This window comes from Phalaenopsis equestris, unplaced genomic scaffold (genome assembly GCF_001263595.1).
Source record: "Phalaenopsis equestris unplaced genomic scaffold, ASM126359v1 Scaffold000469, whole genome shotgun sequence".
In the NCBI taxonomy this organism is placed as follows: Eukaryota; Viridiplantae; Streptophyta; class Magnoliopsida; order Asparagales; family Orchidaceae; genus Phalaenopsis; species Phalaenopsis equestris.
Window position 1 is genome coordinate 352,232 of NW_018164910.1, and position 22,349 is coordinate 374,580.

General features: G+C 36.7%; 1 protein-coding gene across 4 annotated transcripts in view; it reads left to right on the plus strand.

The window, feature by feature from the left end:
- The window catches only part of LOC110027948 (mitochondrial ATPase complex subunit ATP10), a 31,326-nt gene extending 12,605 nt beyond the window's left edge, over positions 1-18,721 (plus strand). For 2 of the 4 annotated variants that reach the window (XM_020729607.1, XM_020729609.1), the window contains 3 exons: positions 17,886-18,046; positions 18,126-18,214; positions 18,605-18,721. In XM_020729607.1, the coding sequence (XP_020585266.1) occupies positions 17,886-18,046; positions 18,126-18,214; positions 18,605-18,681 (327 nt within the window). In that variant the 3' untranslated portion in view covers positions 18,682-18,721. Of the gene's footprint in view, positions 1-17,885; positions 18,047-18,125; positions 18,271-18,604 lie in introns of those variants that run through there. The other 2 variants (XM_020729608.1, XM_020729610.1) reach the window with 2 other exon arrangements.
- Positions 18,722-22,349: the final 3,628 nt, after the last annotated feature.

Here is a 22,349-nt window from a genome sequence, read left to right on the forward strand (position 1 = left end):
CATTCACAGAAAATTTAGATACATCATGAGGATCATAATGAACTCATCCTCACTTTCATCACCTAATAATCATTATCTGAGTTCGTCTCATTGGCATCTTTCATATCTTCTTTAATTTCTACATTTTTCTTCTTATTCTCCAATCAAATAATCATAGGTTCAGTATAATTTAATGTAAGATAACAAATTATGATATAATAAAATAATCATATTTAAATTATCTCTCGACTTTTTCAAGATGTTTTATCAACTATATTTGATCTAATGTATAATATCTTATAATATAAATATATTTTTTACATAACGGAGACGCCACCTCATATGCCTTGAATAAAGTCTCAAGGTATATGCCTCAGACAGAAAAAAGTATTAGCCTTATTGTTGAAGTCTCGAGATGTTTTTTGTGCATTTCAGTTTGAGACCCATCTCATGACGTACACCTCAAAAGTCAAATTGTATTCATAACACAATAACCCAATGATACCACCTTCAGGAGTGAACAATTCTTTACACGGATTCTCAAATAGGACATATTGATCTCTGTGATAAGATGTTGGATGTGAATTCCCAAGAAGATGGAAAGAGAGAAATCCATGATTTTGACAGTAGGTTGATAAAACAAAGTCAAATTAGATATATTGAAGTTTGGAATGCAACAGTAACTTCCCAAAATTTTTAATATATATGCTTCAGTTCTGATATAATTTAAAGTTATGTATTACATTGGCTTTCCTACAGCTAATTTTTAGAAAACCTTTCCAGATTTAAATACATCACTTTCCTCTAATTTATATTTTACATATTTCCTATATATATAAGCAACGTTCTTGTAAATGACATAATTTTTTATTAATTTTAAATCATGCTTTTCGTATGAGTGATATGAAGCAGACAATGAAATTATTAAAATGACATTTTGTGTCCTAATGAATAATAATGATTATTTTTAACCTAGTTCTATATGAGAGATGATTCAAAGAATAGAAAATGGGCAAACCATATAAACATGCAATGGCTTAATGGATGAACAACATCCTTAAAGGAAGCTATCCAAATTAGCCTAAGTTTTAGTGGTTAATTTTCTTACACCTACAACTTGGAACCATCTCTAAAATTCAGGTTTATTTTTGGGTTTCGTTATTAACAAATTCATTGAATTGTTGATGCAATTTTACTTTCGTTGCAATGCTTTATGAATTTCTTTGTGAATAAACCAAGATCAAAAAGCAAAATAGATTTTATTTTTGATTGTGTTTTAGAAGGGCATTCAAAGTGACCACCTTAGGGCACGACTCACTATCCGGCCATTATTTTTTTCATTAAGGCTTACATTTGTTTGTTGTGAGGTTTATGGCTCTTTTTTGTTTAGGCATGTTTTTTGAAGCTTTTTTCCTTGAGATGTATTTAAAGCGGATGTCTCTAACAACTTGCATTAAAAAATATTTTAAAGGAATAAATTATTAGAGGGATTGAACTTTTAAGGTTTAGGTTGCTTTAGTTAGGTAGGCAGATGAACAATCAAGCCAACAATAGTAGATCAAGCAAGTAGGGAGATCTGGTGTTGCCATTCTAGTGGAGATCATATTTTGCGAGCTTGTTGAGTCTTGTTGAATGATGACATGTAAGAGTTTTATTTTTGTTTATTTTCTTTTACATGGAGTATTATTTCATTTTAATTGGTTTTTTGTTTAATTATTTTAGCACTTTCTTAAATTTTCTTCAAACTTTTTTTAATTTATTTTTACAGTTTTTTTAAATTTATTTTCATCAAATTTTTTATTTTCGAAAATGTTATATTTTTTTAACTTTCTAATATTTCTTCATAACCTTTTTTATTCTTTGCTTCATTTTGACAATTTTTATTTTCTTTTAACTAATTATTTTGTTTTCTTTGTAACTATTTTAATATTTTCTTTTATTACATCTTCTCATTCTTTTTGATTAGTTTTACTCAAAATTTAATTTTTTTAATTTTTTATAATGGCTATTGGTGCTAAACGAAAGGAAGGATCTATTTCTAGGATTTGAAATTTGAATTGCTAGATGAATATATAAAAATGCTTATTATTATAAATTTCTTGTGTTTTTGTAGTTCAAGATGACACTTAAGTTGGCAAGTTGATGATTTATGAAATATTTATTAATTCTTTTTAATTTAATTATTATTTTTTGTCTTCTAGATCCTCTTTTAGGCTTACTTGCTTATAAGGTAAAATGCCACTAATCATGATTTCAACTTCTTAATACTTGGTTTTATTGGCATGGATAACTTCATTGGGTATTTCATCAAGAGTTAAATCAATCTGTTCCGTCGATTTATATTCTTAAATAGCTTATTTTCTTTTCCCTTCAAGACCCACCTTATCAATTTACTCACAGGACACATTCACTTCATGCAATATTTTTTCAAGTCAATATTCGCTGATAGATTCCATTTCACATAAAAGCTTGGATTAATATTTATTAGTTTCTATAGGTTCTTCAAGATGTTTAGATGGAAAACACATATGCCTATTATAGTATTTATGGAGATCATATTTCATCTTACTTAGAATGCTTATATTGTTTGTACGGTTGATTTCTAATTGATAGAAATTTTTTTTTTTGGGATAACTAGAAAAAATTCTCCTAAAATTCATTTATGTTGATCAATGCAGCTAAAAAAATGTAATTCGAGTCATGCCTAAGAGATAAAGCATTGGTCGGATGAGAGGAATGAAAGAGAATAAAGTGGGAGTGTGAGAGAAAATCAGAGAATAAGCAACAAATAGTTACCAATTCACTTTGAATTGATTCAGTAGCCCATTCTGAAGAAATGACCATCCTATTTTTATGTTATAAAGAATGTCTGGTAAATTACATGCTTGTCCCTTATAAAATGGTAACGTTACACGTGATTTATGAGTAATTGCATGTTTACATGCATGTAACCAATCCTATTATATTTTGACCATGGTAATCGCTATTAGTGCCGTTTTTGTGTTTATAATTGTTACTGACACTGTTTCATATTTGTATCTGTCTGACTTAGTCGCTTGATTATCGCTCGGTCGGCTAGAAGTCCGTCGGCCGACTAATAGATCTTCAGTTGGCTTCCTTGAGGGAACCCTTCGGGGAGATCCTTTATCCTCAGGAAGTGTTAATTCTATTAGGTAGATGATGCATCATTGTAATTTGATAGGTAACATTCCTTCAGATGAGATATCTTCATAGAAGGTTGAGAGAGAGTATCGTTGAGTGACTGTTGATCTAACCTTGGTTGAGTTGCCATCGGTTCAGGTGTGGGGTGTTCCTTGATTCAGGTTTATTTTCATTCGATTGGCCCATAATTCAACCAATCAAAATTTTGTTTAATGATGATTTTTCGGCTGTGATGATGCGGCCCTTTGATATCTTCTTCCCGTAATCCGTCAAGATTCGTGTAGTTAAATTTTCGATGTATATATTTAGTTCTTTAATTCTCGTACTTTGAAAGTGATTCATGCAATAAGAATAAGAGAAACAAAATAAAAAAGTTTACTTATCGTGTAATAAATACTTCTAATAAACTGAATTTCATGCCACTAGTTCCTATAAATAGGGTACGATTATCGTTTTTTTTATTTCCCAAGTTCCCACCTTTCAATCATTTTTAGTAGAGGACGAGGATGTTAGGCTCCAAGAAACTGTGAACGAGGAGGCGTTGGTGAGGGGCTTAGGGCTTCCAACCTCAAAGATTCTACCTTCGTGGTCGAGAAAAAGAGGAAACCAGAGAATTCTCAATCTCCCACGAAGAAGAAATCAACAGTAGAGGGTTGGCCTACCGAGAAGAGGCTGGAGATTGAAAGTCGACCAGTTGGTGCCAAAGGGCCAACCGAAGGGATTAGGCTTGAGGGGTCCAGATTAGTGAAACAGGCATTGACAAATAAGCAAAGGGTAGTGGAGATTACGAAGATTTCCAACATGCAGCCGCTCCAAGAGGTTTGGAGCAACATTGGAGAGGGCATCATTGATGCATCTTTTCTAGCTCTTGATCCACTCTGCCAGCGATCGACTGAGTTGCTGCCCCAAGATTAGGAGCTGGTTAAGGTGGCCACACAAATTCCGCTGTTGGAAGTTTCCCAACCTCAGCCTTTAGTTGTCAAGGCTATCCAAGGCGATGCTCCGCTGCCTGCTGGGGAGAGTCTCCGTATGTCAGAGATGGAGAGACTGATTGGTAAATTGAATATTCTTCTTTGTTTGATTTATCTGTCCATTCTAATGATGCCTGTTTTAATGTTGCAGATGAGATCATGCAAATCATTGATTACCTGCACACAGAGATCGGCTAACTTCCTGCGACAGAGGTGCTCTCTGGACCTTCAGCTTTTGCCTTTGTGAAAGTGGCATCTGAGAATTCTCCGTCCTCTGTTGACATTGAGAGGGAGACAGACGGACGCCGAGGCTCTCATGAGTCACTGGTCAGTCGTATGGACGAATCTGTGGACTCCTTCGCCCGAGCAGCGGGCCTTCAGAGAGAGACCGCCATATTTGACATAAAGGAAGATTTGACTGTCCTCTACACGGATTTTGCGACCCTCTAGACCGATATGGTGACCCTCCAAACTGATATGGTGAACTGGTTTGAAGCGAGCTGGAGAAGTTCGGGCGGCTAGCTCGATCTTCCATGTCCTAGCAGAAGAAGAGAAGATAGATTTGGTGGGCGTGTGTTGTGTGCATGTTTGATGACTTGGGGTCTAGTGCTGCCTGAAGTGGCAAATGACCCATCTGTAAAATACCTTTTCTCATGAATAAAACTTATTTTTGCCGAACTTCAAAACTTTCAATCATTGTGCATCTCGATTTTTGCACCAATTTGATGTGTATTTTCATAGTCCGATGTACGGATTTGAGACGTTTCAAGTTTCTGTACCTTACATATAGGGTTGAGTGGAGAGTTAGTGAATACTTTTCATTTTTCCCTTCTTCATTTTTGTCGGTTTATTTTATAGTTTCACTACTTCAAGTACTCCCAATTGTTCGGTTCAATAAGGGCGACCGAGAGATCAACCTTGCAGCCTTTGATGTGGAATCATTAGATGACACTTGTATGTACTACGCAAGTGTTATTCTTAAACAGGTGGGGGCAGAGGTTTGGGTGATCGACTATCTGGGAGATCTTCTGCCGAGATTAATTTTGATGGGAACTCTGACTTCCTTTATTGCTCCGATCGATTTTCAACCCTATGGAGTTATCCTGGCTCAGGTTAGGCCAAACTCCATTGCGGACGATATGACTTGCATAATTTACTTACGTCGAATGGTGATTCCTTGGTTGTGGGAGCTTTTCTCACATATGTTTTCTTTCAAAGTAGAGACATACGAGTATGTGGTTTTCAGCTTGACCCGAAAGTTACTCCTGATTGATTTAGAGAAATAGATAAATGATTGGAAGTTACGATTCCTGACGGGTTCCAGCGATGACTGCGATATTGTGATCAGGCCGACCGACTGCCCGTATAAGAAAGGGCTTCCGCCCCGATTCAAGGCGCTTGGATCGTCCATCCTGGGTAGGCAATTATTGGTGATTCAGTACACCTACCCCATAACCGTCAATTAAGTGTTGAACCCGTGCAAATATGGTCCCATGACTCTCGAGTTGTAGGTTGCTTTTGATGAGACAGATGAGAAGAGGCATCTAGATAGGGCTTCCTGACTTTCAAAGAAGGAGCCAAGGAAAAGAAAGAGAGCTGATGGCTCTCCAATGAGAAGGATGGATGAGGAAACAAAAGATGGAGATTTGATGGGATGCACAATCCCATGTTTGAATTTAATACATTATGTATCCAAAATTTCAGTTGTTATTAAGAAATGAGTTACAAAAGAGGTATTAATTGAACGAAAACTTGCCTTGGTGAATTTAGGTGATTCACGGGGCCAACATCAAGAGGAGCTGACTTCTTCCTTTCGATTGAGGGCCATGGAATCCTCAGAGCGTCTTTCTACAAAGGAGGTTTCCAGACCGTCGACTTCGGGTCACATTCCTCTTTTTGGGAGAGGTGAGGCAAGCTGGCAGGAGGAAGGGAAAGGTTGTAGCTTTCGACTCTGATTCCTTTCTGCCTTCACATCCAAAGGATAAGAACGGGGGGGGGGGGGGGGGTTAAGGATAGCTCGGTTCCCTTACAGAAGAAGCGACTGAAAGTTTTCTTGAATTTGGATTTGAGCTTCGGATTAATAAATGTTGAAAGGGATTGGTTCCACTAAACTTTGCCTTTGCTGAGTATGTGACCACTATCGTGGACATCTTATGGTCAGCCATTCTCGAGAAACACTTGGACAACCTCTGTTCCATAGAGCTATGCCATTTAATCGACCACTTCCAAGTGCTTGGGTACATGTCAACACATCAGATGACCTCGTTCTATTGGAAAGAGCCGCGAATGCTGAGGCAAGAGCTAGGGAATATTGGGAGCGGGTGGAGATGGCAAAAACGAGGGCGGTTGAGGCAGAGGCAAAACCGAAGGATTTGAAGGTAGAATTGGAGATAACGTCTTGGTGGGTATCTACTGTCTAGGAGGACAATGCTAATTCAACGGAGCAGATAGCCACTATGAAGACAACCAAGGAACTCCTCGATGCCCATATCAGGTACTTGGTCGGAGAATAGCAGTTAACCAATTTGTGAAAGTAGGGATGGTCGATCCTAAATACTCCGACATCAAGGAGTTCATGAAGCTTTTCGACATCCCTTTTGCATCTGAACTTCGACCTGATGACCCCTCGACTCAGACTCTTATTTTCTTTTTTTTTTACATGTAATCAAAATGATATATACGAAAGTTTGTACTGAACGACCAAATGAATGAAATACGGCTTTTCAGTCGATTTACCTATATTGTTTGGTTGAGTCATGACTTTATCTGCTATACTTTGATTAATTTGCAGTTTTTGCTCGACTTAAATCTTATCTTTCGCTGCTTGTTAACTGAAGGTTGATTTTATTTCCTCTGGGCATGTCAGACATCGTGATGTCACTTATAGCCATTTAGGATGTGATCGTTCGGGCATTATTCGTCAAGTCGGTTTGGAGGTCACTCTTAGGTGAACCTAAGTTTTTCGTTTGAGGGTGCATTTTTCGTTCGGCTGAACTACGCTTTTTCGGGGGTAGTCAATCGTAATTTTCACGGTGGTTTCATCGCTTCCCTTCCTGGAGCTTTGTCACTATTAGGTGGATAACCACCCCTAAAACTTGATTCAAGAAATTAGAAAATATTCAAGTCTGTGGATATGTAACTGAGCGCGGAACACTTCATGTGGTCATGTCTTTTATTGCGGCCGAGTGTCAAAACGCTTCTTTTGATCGTCTTTTATTGCGACCGAGCATCGAAACACTTCTTTTGATAGTCTTTTTAGGTACCCTAATTCTTCTAGTCTCATTTTGATATGAGGTCCATCGGCCCCGAGCTTTGTTTTAAATATGGGGTTGTAAGAACACAATTCGTTTTCACGCAAGTGTACGGCAATAAAACAAAAGTTCATATGAAATAAATCCATAAGTATGAAAGTAGCAAAACTATTTTTCTCAAATAAAGGTGCAATGTGATTTCTTTTAAGGGAAGTTTATTTTTAGATCGTCTCACTTCATGCTTGGTGAATCTTTTTTCTAGTGTTATGATTTTAGCCTGTAAGCTCCTGGCGAGACCCTTTGATCGATGATGAACTTGCCGATCGATTGTCCCTGTGCGGCTGGATCAATTTTATTCAAAGCTAGATTGCCGGGTGGGAATATTTTCTCTTTGACATTCTTGTTGTAATATTGAGCGGTTCTCTTTATCTCTTCTTGCCGGAGTGCTACATTGGTTCAAACTTTAGTAGATTGAGGGCAAGTGTCGTTTCTACGTTGCAATGATGACACTCTTGCGTTGAAGATTGTATTCGACTGACAACATTGCTTCCATTCTAAGAGAAAACATATAAGGTGTTTGCCCAGTGTGGTTCGGACGACCCATAGGACGGATGGGAACAAGTCTGCCCAATTGCCTCTTGCACCTTTGACCTTTTTCCTTGAAACATTTAGGATGATTTTGTTTGCAGCCTCCACTTGTTTGTTTGTCCAATGGTGATGCACGGATGCAAATTTTAGGTTGATTCGTTGACTTTGTCAAAAATCTCTTACACCTTAATCAACAAATTGAGTCCCATTGTCGGTGATTAGTATTAATGGTAAGCCATATTGACAGATAATGTCTATTCAAATAAAATTTCAGATGACTTCTACATTAATTCAGGTGAGAGCTTTTGCTTCAATCCATTTGGAGAAATAATCCATGACAATCAAGAAAAATTTCGCTGCTCTTTTGAGGGAGGAAATGGATCAAGGATATCAAGCCCCTAGAGAGCGAAAGGCTGGGGACTGACTATCGGTTGCAACTTTTGAGCCGGTTGGTGCTGCAATGAAGCATTTTTCTGGCATTGTTCGTAGCTCCTTGAGAATTCTTAAACGTCCTTCAGGAGGGTAACCTTGCCTCTGAGTTTTGCAACCGGAAAGGCTGCCCCATTCATTAAAATGCAACACTCCGACGATTTCTTCCATCTCATTTTCTTTTACGCACATTAGGAGTAGTGACGAGATTGAGCTTTAGAAAAGTTTATCTTTGATAATGAGATATTGTGTGGCTTTGAATTTGAACCTCCTAGGGTCTGTTACTTCTTCGAGGATCTTCTCGGTTTTTAAATAGTGAATGTAAAGATCCACCCAACTCTTTGCACCTTCGGTTTCCACTTTGTTGTTTCTACCTCCTCTATGGTTGGTAAAAAAAAGCCTTTGTGGTGTCTTTTCCCCAAAGCATATGTTCGTTGATAGAAGGCCAGTCACTTGGTTTTCCTCCCGTCCAACCAACACGTTCGATCTAGAAGTTCGCAAACTTCCATATGCCCTCTATTTTGTTCAATATTTGATCATCATTTTGTCTCAGGCTTCAAATTCTTCATTGATTTGATTCATTTTAAACCGCGAATCCGACTTTACTAACAAATGTCGGACGCCCATTTCCAGTGCTAAGCGTATTCTGTATTTTGTCTATTAACGTTTCATTTTAGCCTGATTTTTTTTGTAACCTACTCGCTCGAGGGTGACCGAATGATAGAGATGCTCTCCAGTCGGATCACTCAGGGCCCTTCCGATTCTTGCACTCGTCTGGTTGAACGCTCCATCAACGTGTAGAGTCCAGGTTTGATTGCCAATTTCACCTCCTTCGCTCAGTTAATGTTCGGAGAAGTGGGTATGGAAGTTAGCCACAACTTGAGCCTTAATCGCGGTCCGAGGAATATAACTAATGTTGTACTTGCTGAGTTCCAGAACCCACTTTAGGAGTAGACTAGAGTGTGCATTTCATCAAGTGCGTTTGAAAATACGGCCGGATTCTACGAGCAGAGACAATTAAAACAAATTTTAGCTTTTCCATAGTTGGGGTACCTGACAATGACTCCCCTGAGGACTTGACACAGGGTATTGCTTTCCAAACTCTTCTCGAACTGAGGCCGAACTGATGGCTTCCGGGTCAACACCCAGATATAGAAAAAGCTTTTCCTTCGACTTTGAGCTCTGCAACAATGGAGGCAAAGCTAGGGACTGCTTCAAACTTTGAAAAGTTTGTTGACATTTGATTGATCATTCAAATTTTTTTGCCTTCCTCAGTACATTGAAGGAGGCACGTTTGTCGCCGAATTTGAAGATAAACATGCTAAGTGCTGTTATTTGGCCGGTGAGCTTCTGCACCTCTTTAGTATTCCATGGAGATGACAAATCTAGAAATGTCTTTATTTTCTCTAGATTTGCTTTTATATCCTCGAGCTTCAGAAGGCATCCTAGGAATTTTCTAGTTGATGCTTGAAATATGTATTTTAATAAATTTAATTTCATATTATATTTTCTGAGAGTCTGAAAGTTTTCTTTTAAGTCATTGATATATTATTTGACCGACATACTCATAACTAGGACTTCTTCAACATAAACTTCAATTTTATTTTTTTTGCTCAGAAAATATTATATCCATAAGATGCTGGTAAGCAACCCCAGTTTTTTCAGCTCAAAGAGCATTACAATCCTTTGCTCGTAATAAAAACGGTATTCTTAGCATCGGTAGGGTGCATCTTAATTTGGTGTTAGCCAGAGAAAGCGTTTAGGAAACTCATAACTGAATGTTCGACTACATAATCCACCTATGCGTCAATCCTTGGGAGGGGTGACCATCCTCGGGGGAAGCTGCGTTCAGATTTGTGAAGCTCGCTCATATTCTCCACTTGCCATTAGATTTCTGAACCATGACTATATTAGATATCCAGGAGGGGTATTGTACTTCCTGAATGTAGCTTGTCTCCTTGAGCTTCTGTACCTCCTCGCGAATCAGCCTTACCAAGGTCATGGCTGAAGACCGAATCTTTTGTTTCATGGGACGAACGAGTGAGCTCACATTGATATGATAACAAGTCACGTTTATAGGGATGCCTGACATTTTAACGGCTGACTAGGAGAAAATGTCACTGTGCTGTTGGAGAGTCTCGGTCAATGAATCCTTGTGCCCCACATCAGAAGTCTAACTGATTAGAAAAACTTTACCCGACTCGTTGAGGTTTGCAGTGATCTTGATGGTAGTTTCGTCAGTTTCAAAACCCCCTTCCTGCTGGTGCTATCCATCGAAAAGTTAGTAGGAGAACCTCTCACTACTTACCGATCGAAAGTATCACTTCTGAGATTGCTCCAGGTTTCCACGCATGATCACGATTTCCTCGTCACATGACAATTTCACCATCACATAGTATGTAGATACCATTGCTCGAAAATTGTTAAGCAGTGGGTGACCGAAGATCGCGTTGTATGTTGGTGGTGCATCTATCACCAAGAAATCCTCTATATTAGTGAATTGATTGCCACCCTCTCCCCAGGTGACTAACAATCCAATTATACCATTAGCTTCCTTTCTTTCACATGATAACTTGTACAGTGGGCCAGTCGTCACAACCAGATGATTGGTTGACAGATTCATTTTCTTAAAAGCAGACTTGAAGAGTATGTTCCCCGAACTTCCTGTATAAACCAATATGCTTCCTACCTGGTAGTTGTTAATCGTTGCTGTAATGACAATGGTGTCATTGTATGGATTCCTCGCAGGGGGCACATCTGCATCGGTAAAGATGATCGGGAGATGAGGCTTCCGCCTTCCAATAGATGCAACAATATAGCATTCCCCCGACCGGAGGCTCTTTTGGTTGGCTCTTTTGACCGAGTCTCCTCACAGTATTTGCTGACACTATCCCCACAATGTGGATAGAGTTTATTCAGACAAGCCCATACGAGTCATCCTACGCAGGAGCCTTCCCTTGCTGTTGAGTGTGTGCTGCGGGGGCCACAAATTTTTTTAGTTTTGTTGATCAAGATGAAAAATCAAGGTTTTGTTAAGTTTAGAGTTTAATTTTGTCCTTAAGTTTTGGGAGTCTTATTAAATATTTGTGAGGAGAACCAACATGTGAGAGGTTCTCCAACTAACTTTTCTTTTATCCATTATTTTTTTTATTATATATATATTTTTGTTTATTTTTAACACAAGAAATTCAACGTGACACATGAATGAAAACATGAAACATAGTTGAAATACGGAACATGAATTTTAACTTAGAATACTACACATAAAAATACAATTTTGAGTTTAGCTTTGATTAGACATTGACTGGGGATAAGCTAAGGATAGTTAGGGTTCAGCTGAATTTAGCTCAAAATTGAGTTTGGTTCGGTTTGGTTAGATTGGGTTCCATCTGGGTTTGACCTGGGTTGGAACTAGGTTGGAGCTGGCTTGGACCTAGTTTGACATGAGTTGGATTTGGGTTGGACTTGGGTTGGGGTTTGTGTTATGTTCGAGGTAGTTCGGGTTAGGTTTGAGTCAAGTCGGGTTAGGTTGGGGTCAGGGTTCAGGTTAGTTTTGAGTTGGGTTGGGTTTGATCTGAGTCAGTTCAGGTTAGGTTTGGGTCAGGGTTCAGGTCAGTTTAAACTCGGTTTGGGCAGTCGTAAGCAGTACCCAAATCCAAGCCTAATCTAAGGCTATTTAATTAGGTTTAACTTAAACTTAAATCAACTTAGCATAACTTAACTTAATATAAGAGACTAAACAAAATACAAAAGGAGGGGGCTTACCTGTGAGGAAGGCTACGAGTGATCATCGGAGCAGGAGGCAGAGGTCAGATCACTCTGTCGAAGTTCCTTGGGGTCCAATCCAATTCTCATGAAGGGTTAAAGAGAGCGCTTATTTATAGGTGGTAGAGGCGAAAAGCCAATACGACTGCCGATTGAGGTTGGGATCGATGGTTGGAACTCCCACGGATCACCAGCAGCAAAATGAGGCGTCAATTCGTTGCTGGATTCGAGGACGAAGGCCACGAATAACTTGCATGGCTCAGAGTCGTGGCTACACCAGTGTCGGGCATGACCATGACAGGGAACTTGCCGACGAGGCTACGTCCAGATCGGGCGTGACCATGCTATTTCAGCAGCAACAAGTGTCGGGGCATGCACGTTTGCATGGGCACACGCGCGCTAACTTACGGGCGTGCTCCTATGCGTGAGGGTTCTTGTGTGCCGCGGGGTGCGCACATGTAATCCGAGACAACCTTAATTGACCATAAGTGAGGAAAACTTAAGGATTTCAAAGGCATGGTTGATTTTGGCTACATCATTTCTATAGTGAGGCAGTTGAATTCAAAGTGTGGCCCCACCCCACGAAAACTGAGGTCCTTGACTATAACTCAAATAAACCATGAACTGGTCGTTTCTAGCTCAATGTGAGCAGGTTTTAGATTTTAGTTGGATGTATGTTTTGAGCTCGACCAAAATATTGATTGAAAGTGAGGTGAACCTATACCAGACCCAAGAATACTTACGCCCACAAGATAGGGGAAACGTTTTAATAACACATGCCCATAAATCTTAAAGATTTTCTTCATTAGAATGATTTGACCCATTTCAAAGTAATATTTCTGCCTCTTGGGGCAGTATAGTGTTTATTGAATGATGCATTTGATCATATAGATAGAAATATTTCAAGATCTGTAGTGGACATGTCAACATTATAACAAAAAAATTTCTCGCTAGGGTTGACCTAGTTAATTTTTATATCAAAATTTAGTCCAAAATTTGAACATAATTAATTTTTTGGTTTGGGTTCGGATTCGATCCGCCAACCCAAAATTGACATGAAACTGATTCACCAACCCAAAAGTGACTTGAATCTAACCCGTCAACTTGAATTTGATCCAAACGTGATTTAAAAGTAACCTGAACTTGATTCGAAATCACAGCAAATTTGGCAATAACTATTATGTATATATTTAACAAGTTATATGTGATGAGTTCGAGTTAGTTTGGTTGAAAGCCAGTAGGGTTTGAGCTACTTTCTAACCCATTTAATATTTGGGTTGGTTTTGAGTTGAAAAATTTGGGTGAAGCCGATTTGACACCCGTAGTAAAAAGTTTATACAAAGATATCTTATTTTGAGTATTTTTTTTAAGTATCTTCATAACCATCACAAAAAAAATATGAACTTAAATGCTAATCTTTGATGTCAACCCATGATAGTTTATTTCTTTTAGATCACTTTACAACTTTATCCGAGTACTAGTCAGTGCTCCATATTAATAGTGCCACTATATCTTTGATTCTATCTCAAAGCACATCAAATCAATTCCGATGATATTTAGATTATATGCCTTCTATCGAGATCAACATAAATGTTTAATTATAGATATTTTTTATAAATCTTTGTTAATTATCTTAGCACAGTTTTTTTTTTCTTAGTTGATCTTGGCATGAAATCAATTTGGTTCTAAAAAGTGGATGCACATTTTTTAAACTGATATTCAATTATTTGCTCCCATAACTTTATTGAATGAATCTCAATTGATTGGTCTATATTTAGCATGGGCTTATACATTGCTTTGGTTCATTAATATTGGTTATCAAAGTACTTACATATTTATTCTGATAATCTTTGTCTTGAAAACTCAGCTAAAAAATTAGTTAGGCTTCAGTGGACTCAATATTCTTCCGTGTATTTTTTTCAAAGCCAATTAGAGTTTTTGGAATCAATCTATAATATAGTTTACTATATTGTTTCTTAAGCTCTTCTACAATAATCTTTGTTATGAAATCTCTAGTTTATCAATTTCTCATTAATATTTTCTTCGTTCTTTTTTGTCTTTGTGCTTAATCAAGATTTTAATATCTCCAAGTGTTATTATTTCTAAATGATACCAAGTATAATAGGGGTAGATATTTCTTCAAAATTGCTTTTGCAAATTAACTGAAGCATCTCATGTAACAATTAAGATGATAAGCTTAGTGATCATGGATGAATTACAATCTTACGATGATCACTGGAAGGGTCAAACTTTTTCATGTTAAATTACCATATGATTTATTTTGGTCGTATTTGTGTAGTGATAACACTGCCATTGCCAGTCCCAAGCCCGGATGTGAAAAGTGGAGGGTTGCGTTAGATACTCGATAGCCAGCATAAAACTTGTTGAAAAAAAATCATGACATGAATCCTTTTGATCATTGCGAAAGTGCTGGGGCATCCCCTGGAAGCGACGCACTGTATAGCCTGAATGCAGTGAAAAGTGTGCAAGGGCCGCTACACCGACGCCCGGGTGTAGTGACAAATAAGCAAGGGTTCCCACATTACGGACGATTGCGGGTAAAAAAGTTAGTCCATGAAACTAATGAAACTATTATGAGGATAGGATAGGATCTTGGAATATAGGTACTCTCAATGATAAATTAGTGGAATTAGTTGATATTATGATTCATAGAAAAATTAATATTTTATGTATTCAAGAAATTAAATGGGTTGGAGAAAAGGCTAAGGAGATTGATAATTTATATTTTAAACTTTGGTATTTTGGTAAGAGTCGCACTAGAAATGGTGTAGTGTAATTATAGATAAGAGTTTGAAAGACAATGTTGTAAAAATTAATAGAGTTGGAGATAAAATTATAGCCCTTAAGATTATCATTGATACTAAGATTTTTAATATTATAAGTGCTTATGCTCCTCAAGTAGGTTTAGATACAGAGTCTAAAGATAAATTTTGTAATGACTTTGAAGACTTAATACAAATGATACCTCTTGAAGAAAGAATTTTTATTGGAGGAGATTTAAATGGACATGTCGGTAGAGTGGTAGAAGATTTCAGAAATACTCATGGTGGCTACGACTTTGGAGTAACTGATGAAGAAGGTAGAGCTATTTTAGATTTTGCTTTGGCGTATTATTACTAATACTTTATTCAAGAAAAGAGATTAGCATCTTATTACTTATAAGAGTGGATCTAATGAAACACAAATTGATTATTTTCTTATGAGAAGAAGAGATCGTCGAGATTGTAAAGATTGTAAGATCATTCTAAGTGAGAATTTAAGTACCCAACTTCGTTTATTAGTTCTAGATTTTAAGATGAAGAGTTGTAAAATTAGGAATACTAGGACTCATCATCGTAGAAAAGACAAATAAAATTATTTTTATGAGTAAAATTCAAGATTTCAAAATTTGGGATGTTTATGATGAAGCAAATATTATGTGGGATAAAATAACAAATACTATTAAACAAGTAGCAAAATATCTGCTTGGAGAGTCTAAAGAAAAAAAAATTATTAATAAAAATAGTTGATGGTGGAATAATAATGTGCATGAAAAGATAAAATATAAGAAGTTATGTTATAAAAATTGGTTTAAATATAAAAGCTTAGAGAATTAGGAAAAATATCAAACGAACTGTCGGGAGTCTAAAAGAACAATCTGTGACGCAAAAAATTCTGTTTTTAATGACCTTTATAATATATTAGATACTAAGGAGGGTCAAAAATATAAGTATAAACTAGCCAAACAAAAAGAGAAAAGAAAAGTAAAGATTTAACTCAAGTAAAGTGTATTAAAGATGAAAATCAAAAAGTACTTTTCTTAGAAAAATATATTCAACATAGATGAGTGAGTTATTTTGATAAATTTTTTAATGAAGTTTCTGAAAATGCGATCGACCTTAGTGATCTTAATATCATGAATAATAATACAACGTTTCATTTTTACCGTTGCATTAGTAAAAAAGAAATTGAGGAGGCTTTAAAGAAAATCGAGGATGGAAAGTTTGCAGGACCTGATGATATCCCAATTGAAGTGTGGAAATATTTAGGAGATTTGGGAGTTTCTTGGCTTACTAAACTCTTTAATATTATTTTAAACACTGAAAGATGCCTGAGGAGTGGAGGAAGAGTATTTTGGTCCCCATTTTTAAGAATAAAGGAGATGCACAATTGTGTGCAAATTATAGAGGAATTAAGTTGATGTGTCATACTTTAAAGTTATGGGAGAGGGATTGAAAACATAGGTTAAGACGCATCACAAAAATTTTTCATAATCAATTTGGATTTATGCCGGGCAGGCTTACTATGGAAGCTATACATTTATTGAGGGGTTTGATGGAGAAGTTCATAGATAAAAGGAGAATATACATTTGATTTTTATTGATTTAGAAAAAAAATACGATAAGGTTCCAAGAGTTATCCTTTGGAGAGTTCTTGAGAAGAAAGGTGTTGATATGACATATATTCAAGTCTTTAAAGATATGTATACTAGAGCTGTTACTTGTGTTCAAACTGAAAGAGGATTGACCAAATATTTTCCTATTTCCGTTGGATTACATCAGGGATCAGATTTAAGCCCATATCTTTTTGCTTTAGTTATGGATGGTCTTACTCGATATCTACAGGAAGATGTACCTTGGTGTATACTATTTGCTGATGATATCCTTCTTGTGGATAAAACGAGAGAAAAAGCCTAGGAAAAACTTGAATTATGGAGGTCTACGTTGGAGTCTTAAGGCCTTCATTTAACTAGAGCTAAAACTGAATACATGGAATGTAATTTTAGTAGTAGTAGCTCTAGTGACAGAAGTGTGACTTTGGGTGATCACATTATTAAAAGTTATGAACGATTTAGATAACTTGGGTCCATTGTTCAAAGCGATGGTGATATAGATGGGGATGTTAATAGTAGAGTTCAAGTTGGTTGGTTGAAGTGGAGGAATGCTTCGGGCCTTTTGTGTGATAGAAAAGTACCACTTAAATTGAAAGGAAAATTTTATAAGACGGTGGTGAGACCTGCAATGCTTTATGACGTTGAATGTTGGCCTTTAAAATAGAAGCATAATAATAAGTTAAGTGTTGTCGAGATGAGACTGATTAGGTGGATGAGTGGCTTTACACTTAGAGACAATGAGAAATGAATATCTCCATGATAGCGTTGGTGTAGTTCTAGTGAAAAACAAAATTAGAGAGAGTTGTCTCAGATGGTTTGGTCACATTAAACGTCTACCATCTGATGAACCGATTAGGAGAGTAGATGTTTTAGATTTGACTTATGTTAAGAAAGGCAGAGGTAGACCTAGGAAGACTTGGGCTTATTGTATAAAAAATGATCTTAATTTACTAGAACTAAGTGAAAATATGACACTAAACAGGAAGCAATGGAGAAAAAAGATTCATGTAGCCGACCCTACGTAGTGGGATTAATGCTTTGTTATTGTTGTTGTTGTTGTATTTGTGGAGTGATATTGTTCTTTGAACTTTGAACAATTCAAAATTAAACTTGATTAGGTTTTTTTCATATCTATGTTGTCTATTTGTAAAATTTATCCATTATACACTTCGATTTGGTTCAAAGATTTGAATTACCACAGAAAAAGTTTGTGAAATTAGTGCAAAAGAATAATCGCGCAAAATTTAGTACTCACTCGAACGACATTTCTCATAATGGACCTACAGGCGGTTGAAGCTTGGAATTCCTGTTGTACCATAGTTGATTTTCTTTGATTTATTTCTGCAGGTGTCCTTTGTAGAATCTTGGTTATTATCACTGAATCCAATGAAGAACTTGTTCCTCAAAATTGCACGGAGTTCTAGCAACCCTCTGAGAAGATTTGCATATTTTTTTGGAGACCACTATGATTTAAGGAAAAAGCTGCAAATTGTAAATCTTCTCACTGGGTAATGTTATTTCTAATCAAGTTTATTTCTCATATGAGGAGAGCATTTTCTGAAGCATGTAAATTTTACTGCTCTGCAGGTATATATTTCTGCTTGATGGATATGGAAGAATCAGGTGGCAAGGTTTTGGATCCGCTACACCAGAAGAAGTTTCATCCCTTGTATCAAGTACCTCCCTTCTCTTGGAGGAGTAACAGTTCTGTTTGTTCTTATTTGCTATTCTGGTAGTTTTTCAATATATATATATATTACTTTTAATTCTTTGGTAGTCTTTTAAGTTGCTATAATTTTTTCGCATTCGGGCTGCTTCAATTTTGATTCTAAATAACACTTTGTAGCAACCATTTTGGCTTTCTTGCAATAATTTCGTTGATTCCTCAACTATCATGACTCTTCTATTTACTCGATCCATATTTTTTTTGCATGTATATTTTTCAGTCCACTATGCATTTATTGGACATGTATCATTTTATGGATTTAGGTTTCTAGTTTCATGTTATGTTTTGTTGGAATGAGTGATAGTATCATCTGCAATGATATTTTCATTGTATTTTACAGAAAAAGGGGTCGTTATAGAGGGCTCCCGATCCTCTAGCTGTTATTCATCTGGATTAATTGTATACTACGCTAAGTAAATGTAAGAATTCTGGACAACCTCTCTTCCGACTATATTTGAAATATAACAGTTCAAGTTTGAGTCTTCTTAACTTTCGAGCAGAGTAAACTTTAGAATCTACTCTAGTTAAGTTTGTCAATTAAAAACATTTTCAAAAATTAATTTTACTACCATTGCTACTGCTGCTGCTGATAACAACATTAATAATTGTAATTATAAATATAAAGGATAATTAGAGGCTCCTCCCGATCTAGATGATGTGCAAGTCCTTTGTGAGATGGTTTGGCTTTATAATCAGATCATTTTCTTCTTAATTTAAGAGACATCATCATCATTTTTCCGGCATCGGTAAGGCTCATTTCTATTAATTTCGCCCAAATGAGGTCATAGGGAATTAGATATTTCTTTCTCTTAATTGGGGCTCTTCAGATTTCTTGTATGATGCAGCACACAGATTGTTGACAAGGGATCTCTAGTTTAGTTGGGTCTGCTATTTTCACGACCAAGTAGACATAGAGTTTTAATAGCCTGTGATGACAGGTCAATAGAATCTTTACTCGACTATATCTTCCTGATTAGGAACTCCTCTCATGTTTATTGAGTTGTCCCTTTTAGGCCCATTTGCTTTCTTTAACATATTGTTAATGTCATTTCATAGGCTCCATTTGTTGATATACCGCCACCCATTTGAGATAATGATGATTTATCATCTACCCTTTGACTTGATATAACTTTGAAGCATTGGGATGATCCTTTTGAGATGACAACATTAATCCTTGATATTCCCATTAATTAGATATCATATATAAATAATATCTTTTTAATCAAGAGTATTCTTTAGTATTCCCCCAAGATGTAATTAGCCAAAGAGATATGTTCCTTTAGGAGTTGTTCTTTATCTCATAATAAAAATAAAACTTTTGGTTCTCTGGTTATATTTGAGGGTAATTTCTATAGGATTTTCTTTGTAGATATGTTTTCAAGGTTTTCTGACCTAATTTTATTTGGGGCGCATATTTTTGGTCTATCACATGAAGGCTATCTTATTGAAATTCTCCAAGTTCTTATTTTTTTTTTGTTTGTCTAATTTCATTGTATTTTCTCCTTTCTCTATTTTTCTTCTTCTTCAATCATTTCAGTGATCTAAGAAAGAATGTTATTGGGAAATAAAATGTATAAAATAAAATTAGATAAGCTGGTGACTTTCAGTTAAAAAGGACCAAAACATATCTTACAACTATGTTATGGAGTAGACTCTCCATTTTAGGAGTCTTGTGTAACTGTGGTGTCCAGTTATTCGTCTTTGTGTCATTGTTGTTATCACTTGACCTTAGAATTCAATCTTTGTGCTAGTTGTTATGATTATCAACATGATGCTATTCTGTCCCTTTCGTACTCTCCACATTTTAGTTATTAATTTTTCATAAGTAATTAGTGTTGTTGTATACTTTGATTATATCGTGAGCCTTTTTCTTAAATTTGATGGTAGTCTTATCTTATCTATAGAAAATAGATGTCCAAAGAATGATTATTATAGAATCGTTTGAGGGGACACTGCTTCCATCACCTTTAACTCCTTCAAGAATTTTGTTAAGATTACCCTCTGTAATCTTATGCCCATCGAGGCATCTGCCATGTACCCTCCCCAAAAGAAGAGGAGTTGTGCATATGGAACTTCTGTTGTTGTGATTGGTTGTATTAGTACTACCCCTACGTCAAATAAGAGACCAGTACCAAATGGCTATGCACTGCAATGTCCTTGTATTTTCACTAGACTATCTGTTGGTCTTTCCGTGTTTTCTAGGTTATTTACTCACACGATCGGTGCACCACTTGCTAGCTCTAAGGGTGCCCTATTTACTTCTATTGGTGCACTTTTGGTTGGTTCGACTGTTGTCCCAATTCTTTTGTTCTAGGCCTTTCTGAGGCTTCTCCTACCCACAGATTAGGCAAAAGGGCTTGAAAATCTAGGAATAGGTTATTGCGGGCTCAACGACGAGACCAACAACAGGTCCCTTTAGTTTTTCAACTTAGGAGAATTTTCAAATCCCTCTTTCTTAAAATCGTTTTTCTGTATTGTTTGACTATGTAGACTATATTCCAGTCAGAATTGCTAGGAGATCTCCTCCTCGAGATGCAGATCATGCTAAACCTCTGGTCTGTATTAATGACACCATTACTAATCTTCTGACTAAATAGATCATAGGATAGTCCTATCACTGAGGAGAAATTTCTTGCTTAGATTTCATAAACATCTCACCAAAAAGTGACGCACGAGTTTCTCCATTTCCCACACTACCAGGGTCATCATAGTAGGAGACTAGGAAATTTTCACAGGTCCATTGCGAGTCCCAAATGTTTATCTTCCATTGTACAAACTGTCGTACCCACAAGATGTCGCATTGGACACTCTGTGTTGAATTTGAAGTTGTTGTATCAGATACTGTACCAAATATTAATGTACCTTTAAAGAATAAAAAGAAAAATATTTTGAGCTACTTTTCGTCTTTGAGCAAGAATATTTAGTATTATGATAGAGAGAGACTCGAGGGATGCCTCTGTCGGTACTCACGTTTTTCTTTTAAAAATATATGCGTGAAAAAATAATTATCATCCTGTCTTGGCTAGGAGGTGATGGGTCAGGAAGATTCATATTGCCTCACCTTTTGATGCCTTGGCTTCAGTTAAGGAGGTGATAGAAATAATTTTGGAAGGAACTGTACCTCTAGTTTATCTTATCTTAGATTCACCTTAGGTGAACCCGAGGTAGAATCTGAGATAGATCTTGAGGGTGACCTCCTTGGTTTGTCAAAAGTTTTTTTGATGATGACAACCTCCTTAGAGAGAAATTTCATGATGATAAAATGACTTCTCATTATGTTATGACAGTAACCACTAGGATATGAAGGCCTATTGTTGAACATCTTGCCCTTGCTCTTGATCTCGAGGAAGCAGAACATCATGAGTTTACTGAAGTTCCGGATGTCACCACGATTGATATGAGGATAGAAGCAAAGATGAATATTTCACTCATCTCCAGAGGTAGATCACTATTTTAGCTATTCAATTTGTGACTTTGAAAGCCGATAGGGAGGGGTCCATTGTAGTCTCACCTCCTACACAAGATCCTACACAGGTTGAGATGCATTTGACTTTGCCTGTCGTACCTTTTATGTCTGCCACACATGTGCCAATTCATGTTTCTTCAGCTGATGCTGATCTACCAAAGTATTTTAAATCCGACCTGCATTTGCAACCTCTAGTGGATGTTAAGATTAAGACTGCTTTGGAAGCTCTGCAGGGGGTGATCATGGTGAAAAGTGGTCGGCCTTATCCAGAGGCATATAAATATATTTCTTTTCCTCGAGGGTTAATTTCACACTATGCTTTAAACAGTTTGATGGGGTTGGAAGCCCCAAAAAGCATACGTTCAATTTTGAGCTGTGTTGCGATGTGGGCTCATCACTTGTTTGACGGAATTCAATTTTGAATGGTATCCCAACTTACAAAATGGCTCCTTGAGAACACTCTTCTTGGAGGATGCATTCGTGAAGCAAGTTGTTGGAGCTTATCATCAGATCACTATGTGTGATTTGATGTTGGCACAATAAAAGTCCAACGAAACCTTGCTATATTCCATGCTTCGTTGAAGGAATTTGAACATAAAATTTAAACCTCGACTTCAAG